At 38.8% G+C, this 19,038-nt stretch overlaps 1 protein-coding gene across 9 annotated transcripts in view; it reads right to left on the bottom strand.

Moving 5' to 3' along the window:
* runx1t1 (RUNX1 partner transcriptional co-repressor 1) overlaps positions 1 to 19,038 on the bottom strand; it is a 102,032-nt gene that overhangs the window by 30,677 nt on the left and 52,317 nt on the right. For all 9 annotated transcript variants that reach the window (XM_044138517.1, XM_044138515.1, XM_044138514.1 and 6 more), the window contains one exon: positions 1,171 to 1,308. In XM_044138517.1, coding sequence (XP_043994452.1) covers positions 1,171 to 1,308 — 138 coding nt within the window. The remainder of the gene's footprint in view (positions 1 to 1,170; positions 1,309 to 19,038) is intronic.

The raw sequence follows: 19,038 nt of genomic DNA, 5'->3' as shown, positions 1-19,038 counted from the left end.
GCCTTACGGAAAAGACTCAATGCAACTTGATAATAAAGTCTTAAGGTGATGTTAACCCCATTTTTAATATTTACATACTTTAGCTGTCGTCCCATGGAGCTCTCCTGTGGAAGAGTCAGCTCATCCATAAATATTTTTCAAAACGACGGTGAAGTGAAGGCAAAGTTCAGGTCGACTGTGGTCTTGCTTTAGGGGTGGGTTAAGGTTCTGCTGTTATTTGACGTTTCTGACCCAAAATCTTAAAAAGGCTTGCTTTAAAGACTAAAAAACTAGGTAACAAGGTCAAAAAAACTTAAACTGGAAAATGTGGCATTTTACTCTGGGTCTGTATGTTCCTTTGTAATTTTGTGTCCCCATTTCAGATACAAGTTTGTTCCATTATATTTCTTCCTGCTTCCATTTTGTACTGGTAAACTCACCATTTGGAACTTATTTACTTCACGAATTCTGGAGATAAAAAGCCATAAAATGCTAAAATCTTCCACAGAGATAAATATAATTCTGCAGTCATTCAATAAATTAGAATATGTATTCCGTTGTGGCTCGCTTGCCAGATTATTTTGAAAATAACATCCTTTAAGTCAGTATCATACACAAGCCCACTTTTCTGAATAATTTTTTCTTTTATTGGTCTAATTTAGTATTCTGATCTTAAATGTTATGTTTTCATTGTCTGTAAGTGGAAAATTTTTTATAGTCAACGCAAATACAGACTTGAAAACATCAGTCAGTGTGTAATTAGTCTATATAATGTTTCTGAAGTAACATTTCAATGAGATTGTAATCTATCAAAAATTACTGTATATTATTTTCTGCTTCCAATAAAAGTGGTTCTGGTCAACATTTGAGTCACATAACCTACAAAACATTTGGGATTTTGACCCCTGATCTTACAAAACAATTCTAAGCAACATTTTCTGAGTACATATTAAGTTACTATAGTCATATAATTACTTATACAATGAATGTTAAAAATATTGCACACAGTTACTTTATTTCAAAGATGCTCAAAGCAGATGCATAATATCTCCTGACAACTGCTTTTCAAATGACCAGAACTCCTGGTATGGCATCAGAGCTTCATCTATTTTTACCTTTTCTTTCATCTATTAGCGTTGCAAAGAAGCAAAGTGCTGACTTATTGTGATACAGAAGTATAGTGCTGCTCACATGTGGTGGGTGTGTAGGAGCTGTTGCGGGGTGCCCCTTGAGTACTGGGTGGAGGTGGCATGGTAGGGGGCGTCAACCTGGACTGTGTCTTGACATCCGCAGGTGAGTCGGGCATGGTGGAACGCTTCCCAGTGCGATCTGGTGAAAGACAAAATCAGAGGCAGAGGTCACAACACTGGTCAGTTAAGAAAACATCTTCTTCACGGGACGAGTCCAAAATATGAATCGATGACGAAGCCTGCGAGGAATTTTAAATGGACTTGGCTTTGATCTCGGCGTGTCTCCGCTGCATGTGCATTATGTGACCTATTGGCTGTGTAAATGCCCTACCCCTAACCCTAACCCTCTACAAGAGGAGTTTCACTCCGATTCCAGCACCTATTGTGTCACCCAAAACAATCATACTGCCCTCCAACACACCCCCACTTTCATAAAACCACCCTCCACCCCTCCAACCCGGAGATAATGACTGCATCGTTCATTACAGTCAAACTCATGCGCACCCGCGTTCCCACAGTTTAATTCTTGCACCTCTAAGTTATATTCACATCTGCTCAGAAAGGAGACATTTCACAGATAAAATTCATTATCACAACCAAAACATTTTCTCCGATACGTCTGTTTTCACTTAATTCAGTTGCTTGCTGTTCAGGCGATAACACAACATTGAATATATGGGAACGGCAACAAGACCTTATCAGAGTCCTGCAGCGCGCATAAGGGCAGAGCCCCTCATTGTGCAAGCGAAGATACTGAGCTTCTTTTTGCAAAAAGCTGTAACAAGGCTGTCATTGAAACAACAGACTGTTATCAACTCATGTCTCTGTGGCACATTTTGGAAAGGAAATTATAAAAAAAAAAAGAGAGAGAGAGAGAGAGAGAGAAAAGAGAAAAGAAGTTGAAGGGAGACAAGAAAAGGAAAGCTACAAGGTGAACCAAAAGTACATTCTGTAACAATGAGAGTGTTGCTGCAGCCCTGGAATAAATACAATATGGTGAAGAAGTCAAACAGAGTCTATCTGGACTCAGGTCATACCTGTTTTACAGCAAGGGTGTGAGAGGAGCACTCATGATCATTGTCCACTGGACCCTCCACTGTGTTTAGAGATGTGTTTTTTTTTCCCTCTGTTGTATTTCATTGTTTGAATCCAAAGTGTCATTCTGTCAAGCTTAGGTGAAATGAAATAGGCAGGATAGTCTGAGCCTATTAGCTCCAAGCCCTGCTGCCAGCAGCCGCGGCGCACCATGACTAAGAATTTTAGTCACACTGACTTGGCCTTCAGCAGGGAGACAGGCAAGAGATGGAGATGTTTGCTGCACAGCTCTGGTTTCCATTTACCCTGTAGGACCATATTTGTTTATCCTAAAGTACACATCGACCGGCTGCAGAGACAGCAGAATGAGCATGATGTAAGTGTGTGAAAGATTTGAGATTTTCAAGCAAGGTTTGTGAACTCTAACTCAGAATCAAGTTCTGGACAATCAGAAAATAGTGATTGTAAGTTACACTGCACTTTTTTTTCCACTTGATGGAATATTTTTCTCTTTGAGCCGTTTTCAAAAAGTCCGATGAACGGGCTGATCCTGATTGTTGCTGGGAGCGAGAGTGTTGGCTGAACTCAATTATTCCTCAAATAAATTTGATAATTAACTCTTAATATGATCTCTTTCAGCTGTTGGTAACAGTGATCATTGCAACTCAGCAATATCAGCAAACATACCACTGACAATGAAATAGCACAACAAGGCTTTTCTAGAAAACGTTCTCCACGCTGCTTATGATTTTTTTAACAGTGATGCATGTTGCACAGCCAACTTCAAAACAAAACCTAAAATCTTTTCACATACTGTTAATACATATTTATGGTTTAATAGATTACACTGCCAGAACCTAGTACAATATAACTACTTAAACTACCTGGTATGATGCAATACGAGTCGATACAAATTAGGGATTGATGGGAAAATGTGATGAAAGCACAAAACCCTTCTGTATACTTTCCAAAGAACGTTTTACTTCTCTAATTTTGACACAATAAACATGTCTTGGGTATTTATTTAACAAATTCAGCAGAAATGCCAGAAGAAATAAATCTTGCCTCTAGTAGCCAACTATCACTGACATGATCAGTGAAAATACAAGGTCGTTAAAAAAAAGATAGCTAGGAGTCAGGACTCCAGGTAAGTCATCATTTCCCCGTCAAACAAGAAAGATCTCACGCTGTATATGCTTAACGGGTCGATTAAAGCCGCCGTTTCACACATGGCTGTGATTATTTAATTCCAATATATTGTTGAGCTCATGCTGCTAATTGTTCTGTGTATTACTTTTCCTGATTGTGGGGTAATTTTGGCTCAATTAATTTGTTCCTGTCATAAAGAGGAGCAGAAAATCAGCATTCAGAAGTTGAGAACAATTACTTTAATCTTCACAAGAAAATCTAAAAATGAAAAGACAATCTTACATCACTACAATGTAGTTTAAGTGATATATTTATCCATCTAACAGACGGGAGATTGCATTTTTCAGAAGAAGTATGATATCAGCAGGTGAAATGATAGTCAGTCAATGATTATTACATTTTAAAACATTCACCCAATTTGTTCATTTTTGTGTACCTAATTGCAGTTGGATGTCAATGTCAAAAAACTAAAAGAAACAATCAGATTTTTGCTTCAAGACCAAAAACAATGTTGAACTGAAATACAAAACCCTTGTCCTTCTTGTGGTAAAAATGAATGAGGATAAATGTAAATTTGGTTTGACTTTCTTTTTAAAATTTAAGACAGTATGGTTACTTGCTGAGAAAAATAAGATTTTTGTGCTTCATCTTGCTCTAGCAAATTACAAATTTCACCCAGCTGTGAGTTTGACATCAATAACACTTTATAATAAAATGCAACCAATTTTTATGTACACTAATCATCCAAATTTATTAGAATTTTTAATGTATTTTTATTTATTTTTTTTCCTGATCATTAATATTTGTTTTGTGCAGAGAAAGCAGTTCCTACATTCATTGTATAAAATGGTCACAGAATCGGCTTCCTGTTTCAGGATGTGGAAAAAATAAAACTTGGTTTTCCAGCTACTTATGTTCTCATAAGCAAAATATCTGGCCAAACCTGAATATTTTAAGCAGAAAGGCTAATCTTGAAAAATCCCCCAAACATGCCTTGTGATTGGATGAAGAGATGAGTTTGGTTGCAGGCTTATCATTGGTAGATAACACCTGGGTCAGCATTATGATTGCACTGAGGTAAGAGAGACAAATCCTGCAAGCCTTTGAAACTCATCTGCGGTCCCTCAGGTGACGAAGATGAAGGATAAGGGATGAGTTGGTGTAAAAAACCTGTGTGCACGAGCCTCCAGACAATAGCATGTCATCACACACATGAACTGTGCGACTTACAAACAGCTTCGTCTCGCCGTCTGATTTGATTGGGTGCACTACACGGCATGTAAGTGGAATAAAATCGATGGCTTCATGCTAACCAACAAGGCCTGTGGCATCCATTCACTTGCTGTGCTTCTTGAATCAATAGGAATTCAGGTCAACAGAATAAATTGGAAAAAATAAAAATATGTCACACAACTCAAGCTGGTGATGGAAAACAACTCACGGCGTTCTGCCCATGAACATGGCGGGTGTGCCTTAAGACAGGAGCAGGCAAACAATCAGACAAGCTCTCATTTTATTACCGCTATAGAAGATGGCTGAACCACATGAAGCACTTGCTTCGGCATGCATAATTTAGAAGCAAAAAGCAACCTTAAACAACCTTGAAATATGGGGCATCTCGTCCAGTCTAATGCATCTGTTAAAAGTTAATGGCCGACTGCACATCTATTGTCCATTTATTAGTCCGGTTACTGTCCCGCCTGCATAAAATCATAAAGAAAGCAAGCACCAGGTCTGTGGCCAATCGATGGCAGTCCAGGACAGACGGGTATTGATGTGCAGAGCCTTAATGGAAAGGGGAAGGTGGGGGGAGGGCGATGAGTGCTTTGACTTTACCTAACTCACATTATGACTTCTCAGAAGTGCTGTTGTCCAGCAGTTAATGGATTGAAGAGGATGAGAACGGTTGTTGAAGAGGCAGCAATTAGATATGAGGGAACAGAAGAGTCTTTTCAATGTGTTGATTCACTTGGACAGAAGGGGTGCTAAACCTATCGATCATGCCTGGAGATGACAGAGATAAATGACTCACATTAGCCTCCCCATTCATGATTTTTTTTTTTCTTTATCTACTGGAGCATAAAAGAGCTTTTAGTACAAATATTGGTAGATGAGGTGGTTTGAATAAGATATACTCAAGAGACTATAAGTGCTGCGATGGTGTCTCATTGCATATCGTTTCCCGTCTATCATAATAAAGTAGACTTACTTGGATTTTAATTGAATCACAAGCTCCCAAAGGCTGGGCCAGTTTCATTCCTTTACAGTTTGAGTCATCTGGTAGTTTTTAGGTAAGAGAAAAGCATCTTGTATAAAACATATACCAAATTGTATCCACCTGTTTTGTGATGGATTTGACATCCAGTAATTTAAAGTAATCCCAACATCTATTGATTAACGACGGTACAGAATTAGGAAGGGCAATATTGCACCGTTTATCAAATACCAAACAATCATACAAAAAAAAGACAACTTATTGCGATAGGAACCAGTCATCATAAGCATAAACACAAATAAATTAATTTCGGTAACTTATGAAAGCTGATGGAGGAATTTTATCACTTTGAATTCTGACTTTTTTCAGAAGCTGATACCAGCCTGGATTTACATGCAAGTATGACTGAATGCAATTCAATTGTTTGGCAATTCAGGTTAACTACTTAAAGTAACAAAGACTTACAAAGAGCTTTGGAACAGTAAAGAGCTTTACTTAGTTCTCAAATGAATAAATGATTCATGGACATGCCAAAATCTACTAAACTTTCAAAGTTTTACCCTCAATAACTCATCTTTAGTTAAACCTCTCAGATCTGCATTGGAAAATAACAATCCTCTGTTCGTCAATAAGTAAAAAGTGCTTTCAACAATGTTTACGTTTTGAAAGCAACTCAAGTTTTCTCAATAATCTTTAATAAATACATAAATAGTGTGGACCAACTCTAAAGTCAACAGAAAATAGATTGGACTGTTTCCAACATATCAAAGTGCAAACAATAACATCAAGAATGTTGCAAGAATATTAATAAGGCAACTTTACATGCAACACTCGACATCAGAGCAATTTTGGATTGGTTACCATTTGTTTTGACCTTTACACACTAAAACAGAAATCAATATAGAGCAGGTTGCATGGGACAACAAATAATTTATTATAGCAAAAGAAAAACTAACACCCACAGCTTGCCATTGCAACTTATTGTATTCATATATTCAACTTTTTTTCAGTCACCAATACAGGTGATTTTAATTATCATCAATTGATGTTGAATATTTTGGTTTGTGACTTATGGGGCTTTATGTATTCATATGAGCTACATATGATAAGGAATTGCTCTGACATTGTCTTCATGAGGAATTTGAGTCATAAAGACTATGATGAATATTTTACCACTTCCTCTCATCACTTTTCTACCGGCTGGAGGTTTTTAATGTTATTTGGAGTTTGATCACTGGATCACAATCTGGCCCAAAGAGTGATTCTAACCACAATCAATAATAAGAAGAAAATTGCATACAGGCAGTTATAGGGTTATATCCAAGATCACAATTTATATATATAAAACTCAAGAGAAATAAACTTGCAGGCAAATACTGAGTACATGGGTATAAAATAGTTTGTTTACCGGTAGAAAATAGAAGTTTTTTTTAGACAAAATGGGTATGAAACAGTGAACACAAACTGGCGAAAGGGTGACTCGGAGTCCCCAAAAGAAAGTAACTCATGTTTTCTTGTTTACATGACAATCACTTGCAAGTTGTTGGGTTAGATTGTTTTTTTTTACCGTTTAAAGAAGTGCTTCCTTTAATTGGGACCTGATTGTGAGATAACTGCTGACAGTGAGGGAAAACAAACTACGGAGGAATTTAAATAAAAAACTAATTGTTCATAATCATTCCTAATGTCGACTTTGAAGCAGTTGTACTGGGAATCACTGAAAGGCTTGAGAACCTTTGCCCTTGGGGACGTCCCAAGCCGCCATGTACTGGCCTTTACTTTGTCTGTTATGAAAATAAAATAAAAAGCTAACCTGTCTCTATTCTCATAACCATGATTACAAAAGGCTGCCTCTTCTGGAAAAATAAAAGTAAAGGTTGAGCTGTTTGGATTTTTAACTTCTTTAATCAATCATAGAAACAAGACAGAACCCCGGACAACTACCTGCCACACACAGATATGTCTTCACACTTACATCAGCCAAGTTTGCGTCGTCCATGATTACGTGATCCTCGACGTTTGCAAAATTTCACTCCCTTTCTTTGCCTTTTTTTTTTCTCCCCGTTGCTCGTGCTTCTCTTTCAGCCAAGCTCAAAGAAAGGAGATTTTTATCCCCCTACTGACTTGAGATTCATGCCTTTTCCAACGTTACATCCAAGTTACATCACTTGCCTCAAACAAGGTTGTTGCAATGAACGTTATCTAGGAGAGCGTGGTCCCTGAGAAGCAGTTCACCGTGTTATAGAGACGACTTTGCTAACCCACTACTCAAGGCAAAAATACAATGTTATATCAAACTGGTGTATATTTCATCACCGCGCTCGAAGCCAGGGGTCATTTTGTATTCAAATCACCCTGTGAAGCACAGGCAACACAGCCGAACACTTGGTGTTTTGAAAAAGAATATCACCAGGAAATAATGTCAAACAATCTGCATGAAAGACTTTATGAGCCACAATTATATTTGCTTGTTTGTGTCTTGTTTTGCGCTGTGATTTTAACCATTTAATACACAAACAATGACGAGATAATGTGCCAGATGAGATTTTTGAAAGTTAACCCAGTAAAATTGACATCGGAGCATGGTAAGAGTTGGTGGCTGCAGCATGGAGAGTTTTACAGTCAGTGTGGGCAAATGAATGCGTCAATCAGAAACAAATGAGCATTATTCTGTAGGGGGAAAACATGGGTTTTTATGGCTAGCCAGGGGTATAAGCCCTGGCTAGGGCTGAATTCCCACAGGTCAGGTTTACACATGCAACAGTTGTACACATACTACTAAAACCTTCAAACTTTGAATACAGCAGAATTCTAATTTAATCGTGGTTTATGAATTTTTTTTGTCTGAGTTTCATGGACAACATAAGAGCTTATCAGTAGATCAGCAATAACAACAATAATAAGCAGAAATGTTGATGCCTTTGTAAAAATGCAACGGTGAAACAGTATAACTTTTACTTGGAAAATCTGAAAGCTTTTTCAAAACATCAACAGAAACATTCTCTTACCACTGCTTTGAATGTACAATTTGCAATTAAAAAGCTGAGCTCTTAATTTTGAAGAAACTATAAGGGCTTTATTTTGAAGGGCTAACATTGTGTTTTATGTAGCAAAACAACAATCTAAACTATAATAACTGAGGATTTTATTTTGAAATATATTTGTAATACTACAAGTACTAAAGCTACAAATATAATTATAAATAGTAGTAGTAATAATAATAATAATAATAATAATAATAATAATAATAATAAAAATAATAATAATAATAATAATAGTAGTAATGTTTTTCATAAACTATATTATTCAATAATTATGTGCTAAATAGAAAATACAAAAAAAAAGAAAAAAAAAAAAGATCAACCATAGACTGCATGAAATGGGCCCCAAAATAAATTCTGCTTAGGGCTTTGAACATTCCAGGTCCGCCTCTGTACATATGCCAAGATCACACAGGCAGTCTTGTAATCCTTACACACACTGAAATGTAGGCGGCAGAGGCACCAAAGCTGAAGAAATCCTGCACTCATGTTCACAGCGTGCCAATGTTTGTGCAGAAGGAAACCTCTGGGTGTATCATATCAAAACACACACACCCAGTCCATGGTAATGTGTGAAGAGACAGAGCAGGTAATGGAAGAGATGAAGTGATAGTGAGATGGTGTGATAGAGGCTTGCGATTACGCTGTGTGCTGGCTGCTTGCAGATGTGGAGAGAAGAAAGGGGCCACAGACACAAGAGATGGATATCAGTGGAGAGAACGAAAGGATAGGTATGCTAAAGGAGCACTGCAGAGGGAAAGGTGCACTGATTGAGATTCAGACTGAGTACGCACAGAACCAGGAGAGATCTATCTGTATGCAAGAAGAGTAACAGACACACACACACACACACGCGCGCACACACACACACACACACATTGGTTCACGCAAATACCCAGCCAGATGGAGCAGTATGCAGAGCATGTCCCATCAAACTCCACCCGCTTGTCAAGAAGATATATGGATGCAACGCCCTACCGCAACCCCACAAAACAACACTCAAACACACAGCTGCAAGCACGCACACTGCTCACCAAACAGAAAAACTTTCTTTTCTCCCTTTCTCACACAGACACACACACGCACACGCCGACACACACAAATAGATGTAATTGCCATCATATTTTTTATTTCCCTCCCAAACAGGTTCAGGATGCAGAGAAGAACCCAAGTCGGAGTGCTCTCCTCTCTTCCTCTACTCCGCCTCATCTCTTTAATCTTTTCCTCCGCTTCCTAAAATTGTCAACACAGGCTGATGATCACGCATTGTTAAATCTCATCCGTGGCTGCCAAGTCATCTCGTCTCCCAGCAGCATCACACTGAATGGTGCTGGAACATAGGTCAGACGATCATTTCCATATACACTTGGAGCAACATTGCGACGTTTCTATTTTGGTTTTATGAAATATTTGCATTATACACTCACTCAAGCCTCACTAAATGAAACATTAATATTCTTTCCTCTAAGATGTTGCTCTCCTACGCACTTATCTTTTATTAATGCAAAGAGAGGGGAAAACATTAAATTGATTTTTCTTACCCATAAAAAGTTATTCAGATGTATAATAGCTATTGAAAGGCTCTCTATCTACCTGAGATTAATGCTTTATTTTAGAAGTCTTTCTGCTTATCATATAACTTCTTATATCATGAGCAAAGGTGACCTGGATCACATCTTAATGGCCCACGATGGGAATAGATCTGCTGCTGATCAGTGCTGACTGTCCTCCGCAGCTCCCACCTTATCTGCATTTTTGTTTCAGAAGAACATAAGGAGATTTCTCGACCGTACGCAGAGGTCTGAACACCATCTGCTCAGTCCCACAAACACTGACACACACATGGTCGCACATCCTGCAAAACACGCAACACATTCTCACAAACACGCTGGACAGTAAAACATGTGCGCTGAATAACACTCAAACCCCTCGTTGACGGAAACAAACCGTTAAACAACAGATTTATAGTGATGTCTGCTTTACCCATCTGTTGAAATAAAGTCTCAGTAGCAGAGCGAGGGACCGGGCATTTAAGTAACATTAAAAAATGATTCACAGGGACCCCATCAAATCAAACACACTCCTACCACATCGTGTTGCAATGCAGACTTTAACTGTGGGATGCTAGAAAGCAAAGGGCCGGCGATGGAAATGAAAGACAGAATATACAGGCCCAGGTAGAAGGTAAATGAAACCGAGATGAAGAAATGCAGAGGAAAATATGGAGGGAGTAAAATTGCAAATGTGACACAGTTTGACTTGTTCTTACAAAAAAAACGCAAGAAAATCAGTAAATTCACACCTACATACTGTGGAAGTATCAACTATGTTCAACAGTTAAAAGTGACGAACAGAGTAGGTTCCTGATTTTTTTCATAAAAAAATATCCTGTATGTTTCTTACTCACATTATACAGGTGTGTCACCCTTTAGGAATATGTACAAAATGTAAAAATCCTTCTGCCACTGTGAGGCATAAGTATAAGCATGAGTACATTCAAAATCCCTTAAAGATCCACCAAATCTTATACCCCTGCCACAATGTCTGTTGTGTGCTTCAGGAACGCTGAAGCAATAGTCCTGTATGTACACACCATATTTTTGGACATACTAAAAATTGGAAACATGAGTGCCACAGCTCTTACACATTATTCAAACAACTCAAATCGCAGCAATAAACATTCAGTGACGTTACCTAATCTCATGCACACCATGCAAACGATCAGCCTAAATGAAGATTTTTTTTCACTTCTGGATGCCCGATGCTTGAAACTGAAGCTATCAGCCACTTCCTGATTAAGTCAGCATGCATCATCTGACCACATAAGGGGAGTAAATAGAGGATAGAAATTATATTTCCTGCCTAAAATCCCCCCAAAATACAACAAATGTCAAGACATCAAGTACGGTAACAGTGGCATGTCCCATCTAAACACAGAGAAACACAGAGACTTTCAAACCCTTTAACCCAAAACACATACACTATTTAAGCCAGAGGCACATCAACACTGGCACACACTTTAAAGACATGGCAGGATTTATTGTTTCACAAAGTAATCTTATTTCTCTATTATTTTTTTTTTTACATTTGGAGCTGCGTAAAAACATTTTTCAATACAGCACCGCATTTAGTAAGATAAGTGTGGCAGCAATAAGAAAAAAACAAAACAAAAACATCAGTGAATCAATTTGATTCATTTTGTGTCTTCAGCTATGCTGACCTCAGTTATCTGAGAAAAAACAAAACAAAACATTTTTTTAAAAAGAAAATCAAATATCTTTGAGTCTACAGTGCCAAATTGATTCTTCTAAAACATGGCGTTTTAAAAATTAAGGTTAGGGTGAAATATTTTACGACAAATTTACACTCACGCTCTCTGTGCTCGCAACACTTGTTGTTTAATATAAAAAGTTGTTTAATATAAAAAGTTTTAAAAGACAAAGAGTTGGTAAATGGGTAAACTAACACCCTATAACTGAGCTTTTTTCAATACCAAAACAGCAGATGTTGACCAGGGGCAACATTTTCAATAAAACCTTTGCTATTAAATTGTGTTTTTTCCAGAAGCTGGATAGACATAAACACTTAAATGATTTATCTGTCACAAGTCATATAGTTATCACAACCTTCACCTAGGTTGTTGGGTGTCTTTGTAATATTGTGCAGCCCTAGTTTTGTTTAGCATTTTTCAACCTGCATAGTGGTTAAGTGTGTGTTGTGGAAAAACCGACTGAGACGAGAGCCTGAGGTCTGCAATAAATAAGGGAACGGGTTCAACAAACAAAGGAAGACTGCAGAAAAAGAGAAGTGAGGATGCTGACAAGAGACTTTGAAATTAGGAGATAACATTTAGTCTTCATGAGAGACAGATGTGGAAATCAAATGTGAGCAGCAGATGATGGAAGCAGAAGAAAAAAAGTTTTCAGAATATCACATGACTGCAGCCATGTGTTAAGAATTACTGCTAGTTAACTATCTTCCCTCCAAAAAAAAAAAAAAAAAAAAAAATGCTTTGAAAAAATATGTCTGCAATTTATGAAATGTGTTCCAGGACCCTGCTAAGCAGAACCAGATTTGCACAACATAAAACCGGACTTAGCCCCTCACCCCTGTTCTCTGAAAAACGTTACTCCCTATTCTTTTAACACTGTTTTTTTCACCACCGTTCTCCTTCTGCCCCGCAAGAGAAGGTGTTTAAAAAAAAACCCCAACAGGGCCCAAATCACATCTGGCGAGCAGAAAGCCAGAGTTATGGATGTTGGGACCTTGGAGAGGTGCATTACCAGGCTGACAGTATGGCTGTGTGTGCGTGTACATGCGTGTGTAACATCGTGACAGTAGTTTGCTAATGGCTGTGAGTGGAGACCAGCCAGAGGCAAAGGCAGCAGGGGATAGTACAGTCAGTACTGCTGCGATCCATCGCAGGTCACTGGTGTTTCTTTGAAGTCTATACACTTTCTTCTGGGCTCTTTTGTTTTTAACCACTTTTTTTCCCCCTTTTGTTGTGTCGTCACCCAGTCAACTCACTGCCATCTGAATCCATTCACCAACAAGCATAAAGGAGATACGGAGGTAAAAATAAAATGTTTCAATCTACAGAAGCAGAATGTGGCTATAGTGTAAGTACCAAAAATGCAGCCGTCATTTTATTTAAAGACTGTTTTTGCTTTAATGTCAAATAACTGGCTTGCTAAAAAATCTGGTGGAAGTTGTAGGAGGTTCGAACCTGGATTGCAAGTAAAGAGTACAAGAGTTTTGATAGGAATCAAGCTCCATCTATCGAATCTTTTTGTATTTATTATTAACCATGTCATTCGCATGCTTAACATTAAAAAGTAAAGTATATGTGATTGTTTTACGTGATGTTTTGTGTTAGTGAGGACTGGGCCTTTGTCATGGTGCATTACATTTTGTACTTGGAAGATGGATTATCCAAGTCCCAAGCCACGAAAGTCAAATATAAAGACCTTTAACTTTTACTGTCAATCGTTAACCCACAGATCAGAGTCAATATGGGTTCAGTGCATTTAAAGGCAAGCCCACTATTAGTTAGACATCTGTCAAATATCTGTCTAAACTACTAACTAGTACACTAATATATAATATATGACATTAAAATTTAGCCAGACTCCCTACTGGAATCAAATAGGAATCACTAAAGACAAGTCGTCAAATTGGCCGAGGAAGTCCCAATAAAAAAATGTTTCGCTGATTATTGAGAAGAGTGCAAATAATTATTCATTTGAATTTTTTATAAGAACAGATAAATAATTTTATTAACACACATTTGGCTAAAAAAAATTATTATTTCCCACCAAATTTCTAAATTCACATTTAAGTCTGTAAATCCAGGACAGGAAGAAAAGGGTAGTAGATTCAAGATGAATTTGAATATTTTTCTTAGCGTATATTTCTACACCTCTTAGTATTATTTTTGAGGAGGCTCTTACATTGGAAGCTGTAATACCCCTCAAGTATACACTTTTTAAAAGAATGTGAAAGCACATGGTCAGCTTTTTGTGACAGTAGAACCAATGCTCTATAAAATGTTTTTAAATAACTATGTTACATAAAATCTTTGTTCCATAAAATATAAACAGCAATGTAGCCTTAAGTGAAAGACTGAAGTAAGAAGAAAAATAACCTGCTGCATTTAATAAATAAATGCAGGTGTCTTTGTTGGGCCAATAACATATGTACAATGTGCTGGTAAAACTCATTCATGCCTCAAGGTTTTTGTCCTGCAGCAAGCGCTTCAGATCACTGTCCCCCTCACATCGACCTCCCCGCTGTCCATCAAACACCAGCAGCTTTTTCAGAAAACGCAGCTCTGAATGGGGAGATGGCTAATAGCATCATCACAGATCCGCTGTTTTGTTTTCCCATGGCATAAACACAAATACACACCCACAGACTCCCTCTCTCACACACACATCCTAATCGCTCTCCAGCTCTACAGATGGATGCCACCACTCTCTCTGGAGCGCTGCCAACGCCAGCTAGAGAACAGCTTGCCTGGCACGGCACTAAGCATGTGTGAGCGTATGAGCGCAGTGCTGTGTGTTTGCGTGTGTGTGCATGTGTGTGTCTGCGTGCGTCTGCAGAAACAGTAGCAAAATAGCCGAGCGCAGATGGATGGCCAAATTCCCCACTCCCAAAACCCTCAGCCCTCCCTCCCTCCTCCTTATATTCAAGAACACAAACACATGCAAGCCTCACCACGCGCACACACATATGCTCCAGAATAAAGACTCACACCAATACGTGCGCATACTTGCACGCTGTCTTAGTTCTGCTTAAGTGTTCCCGACCTGGCACACTCTGCTCCTGCTTGCACAGCTGCTTCCTCAGAAGCTCACACACTTATAGTCTTGCTCACATCAAAACAACAAAAATTCCAGTACACACACAAACACATACATCTGCGGTTAGTTTACACTTCCTGACTATGGCATATGAAACATAAAGTCCACCAAAGCCCACATAGAGGAAGACACACCTATTCCCGTGCATCTGTGCAAGGAGGGATGTGTTCCTTATTCCCAGTAGCTGAACAGAATAGTATGTTTCTGCTTGTTCACACACACGTGCACATTAAGCTAAAACATCAAGGCGCTCAGATGGAAAGCCTCTGGTGTTGGTATCTTGCCAGCCGAGGCCTGTAGATCAGCCTGATCATAGCAGTGTGTAGTTATTTGACAATGAAATTAAGACATGAAAGCTCTCGATGCAACAACAGAGTGAACACAATTATTACAAAGCAGCTGTGTACACCTGAAATTATCTAAAAAGCCAAAGATGTGTTTTGAATTTTTGTTACCGCATGATGCTTTCTGTCTTCCACCGCATCTGTTGATTGAAGACACTGCTGTCAAGATTTTATGTCAAAATCTCTACAAAATTCCCATAACTCCATTATCCTAGTTTATAGTCCTTTTTATGAGATACCTAAAAAGTGCTGTATTCTCACACTTGTTGACAAAATGCTCTTACATTTTTCACTCACTTGAAATAAAGAAAAAAATAGCTATGAGGAAATATTTTCAGCAACAAAAAAACAAGAGAACCACCATCTACTTTATTGAAAAAACTTGACTTTAAGACAGTAATTTACAAGCTACAACAACCTGACCAATTAACCAACTTTTTATGGTCTCAGTATTAAACCATAAAGAGCAGTAGAGCGAAAACATATAATATTGTAAGGACTTTCTAATTTTACCAAAGCCTAACAGTTAAAACTTTAATGGGTAAAGGTTATAGATAACACTGAAGGATAGTGTCATGTTTTTAAATCCTTCTTTAAATCTTATGGACCATGTAAATCTCATAAAAGCTCATTCAGAACCACAAACTGCAGCTTGGGAACAATGATTCTTGCATACAAAAGATGTTTTATCCTCATACCGGGTTAAAGAGAAGGTTTATCAGTGAAATAAATCAGGATCTAGACAGTCAGTCGGTGCTCAGGAGGCTGGCAGCAGGTACTCTCACTCAGTACATAGGGGAAAGCATGGTGGCTGCTAGTGCCAACTGTGCACCGCATAGCCGTGCCAACTCTGCCAGCCTTGCAGTGTCTGTTTGCCAGTGCCATCTGGGTAGAGCAGCTCTGCGCACATACAGTACCTCTCCTCAGCACAGAGGGCACAGACACACACACACACACACGCATGGGTGCACACAAGAAAGCAAGGGCAGACATGCACTCTGAATTCATGTAGCATCCTCAAATATGAAGGGTATGAGCACGACACACACAAACACACACACAGACAAATGCACAGCCGGCCACTGACAGCTCACCATCTGTGCACTGCCTCTGACTTCTCCCTTTGCTTCGTTCTCTGCCCTCGTTTTTTGCTCTCATAAACGCTCCGGCCCTTTCCTTCTTTCATCACGTTCTCCCGTTAGATCACGTCTTATTGGAAGAAATTTCTAAGCTGCAGATCCCATCGTTTTGTCACGACCACCTGTGCACTCAGGCTTGACTTTGGCTTTTAAATGACAAAACGTAAGATTAAAAACCCTTTGATTGTATGGTCTAACAGGGCAGAATCCCCAGTTCCTCCCTGTATGTGTTTTGAACATTTTTGCTTCTTCCCCTGATTAGTTATAGAAAGGATAAGGATTACACCTATATAATTTCAGGTAATGTAAAGTTTGCTAATTTGGGACAAATAAGAAAAGGAAATGGAACAATAATAATAAAAAAAAAACATTTTGAGTTAAGTAGGGCTGTAATAAGATATTGTGGTAGTAGTGTGTTTCTTTAAAACACAAACTTTGTCTTGTAAAGAGCAATTCTGGCAGTAACAGAATTGCTCTGTTGAAAGTGTAAGATATTATAAGCCCCTGTAGCTGAAAATGTCCTTTGCTTGTATCTATTTTTTTAGGTTGCACTGTTGTCTTGAGATTTCAGAAATATTTCAAGCAATATTCTTCCCTGAATGTTTGGGGTATAGAGTAATGCAGCATTGCCTTCTTTCCACTCGTTGTTTCACACTGCTGGTCAGCTGGCTGAAAGAGCTTTGGATGGGAGAACTGGATTCAGTAAGTCCATGTGCACATGTTCGAACATGCCCTGTGGAATGAGAAACTGCAGCGCAGCCTTGGTTTGCCACTGCAACTTGACATGCTGAAAAACGTCTCCATGGACATACGGCCACACAAACGTCACACCCGGGTGTGAAAGGCAATGAACTGCATTAAAAACCCACTGACGCCAGCAAATATGAACCGAAGGCCAAGGACTCTTGGTTGTGACATCACCAAGAAGGGTTGCACCACTTTTATGACCTCTTCCAAAATGTAAACATGATTCATGTTGTATCATGTTTGCATGACCTAATGGCCCATGAGGATCACTGACAAAACTTAGGTATTATTGAGGGCCAGAATAGTTCATGTATAAAATGCATAGAACCAACCTGTGCTCTGGACAGCCAGCCACCAAATTATTTTTGCCTGCCACATGCTGAATGTCCAAGGTACACTCCAAAATGATGGACAAGTGCCGCTGTTGCCGCACCAACCACGGTTCTGACACTTTGGTCAAGACTAAGGTGAGTGGCTTGTGGTCAACAAAAGAAGTAGCATCCCTTGCTTTATCTAGGATGTTTAACAAATTTTATTTTTGGAAGACTTTCTTATAACAAATATCTGTGGTATTTTTTGCCCAAGTTGATCACACTTTAAAAATCTAATACCTTATTGTTACACCCCTGTATTAGAAACTAAACCTCTCAAATTATTATACCGTGCAACTCTTCTGAACAGAGAGTGAAAATAAACACAAGTCAAACCCATTTTAGAGACAGAATTGGTTACAAATGTACTTTAACAAGATGATAGTAAAGTGGATAGGAGAGGAAAAAAAGACAGGAGAAAAGAGGCAGGAAGTTAGCCCGAGTACAGAACCAGAGTTCACATCAAAGACAGGCTCAAACAGGTCATTGCCTTTTCAGATTTTCCTTGGGATGAAGGTCTCCATCATGTGTTTCTCATTAAATTGCTCTGACCTAAAACTAAAGGCTACATAAAACCACAAGCATGCTGCTTTCCCTGCATTGGAGTGATTTCACATGTGCCTCAAGCAACTAGTTTAAAAGATAAAGGCAAAGGCTACATACTCCAATACTTCTTCGGTTTATTTTTTTTGGGGGGGAATCTGAAAAGGCTATACCAAGTGCAATATCTTAAGTCTAAAACATCTATACCTTAAAATCTGTGTAACATCTATTTCATTTCCTCTCTGTGATCATCTCTACTTGCACGAACTGATTGTTCCTCCCACCATTCATCCTCTCCCGGCCTCTTTCATCCCTCTGGCTACTGCACAATAACATCCGAAAGATCTATAACTGAACACTTTCCCACTTCCCACATCTCATCACCCGGGGTCTTACTAGTTTGCCTCCTTCCTCCTGGTGCTCCTGTCATACTAAAACCATCCAACCATTTTTGCCACCCCTCTATCTCTTTTTGCCACTTCGTCTCTCCATTCAAACACACCACATGCTCTGCAAGAAGGAGCCTCATTACAAACAAGGAAAATCCATTTGGAGCAGCCTTCTGCTGCTTCTACGACCCCCTCTGAACTCTCTCGAGTGGAAATGGCCCACATACCTCCTCTTCTCTCCTCTCCCTCCTGGATTCTGCCTCTCTGTAATAATTTCTCTCTACTTCTCGTTTTCTCTGTGTTATGCTTCCCCCCTGAGCCACTCGATTTTCTCCCTGTGTGTAACCGTCATATTCCTGGTCCATGTTAGGCTAGGGCTCGACATTACAAAACTCAAAACAAGTTTATGTGTCAAAATAAAACATATTACGGTCATGTACTTTTATTTTCACAATAAAACAAATGTTGAACAAATGTGAGTGAAATCAAAATTATACTTTTATAAGAAGGACTGAAGCAAGGCAGTAGTGG

The sequence above is a fragment of the Gambusia affinis genome, linkage group LG14, assembly GCF_019740435.1.
Source record: "Gambusia affinis linkage group LG14, SWU_Gaff_1.0, whole genome shotgun sequence".
NCBI classification, from domain to species: Eukaryota; Metazoa; Chordata; class Actinopteri; order Cyprinodontiformes; family Poeciliidae; genus Gambusia; species Gambusia affinis.
This window is presented reverse-complemented; position numbering and strand designations above follow the sequence as displayed.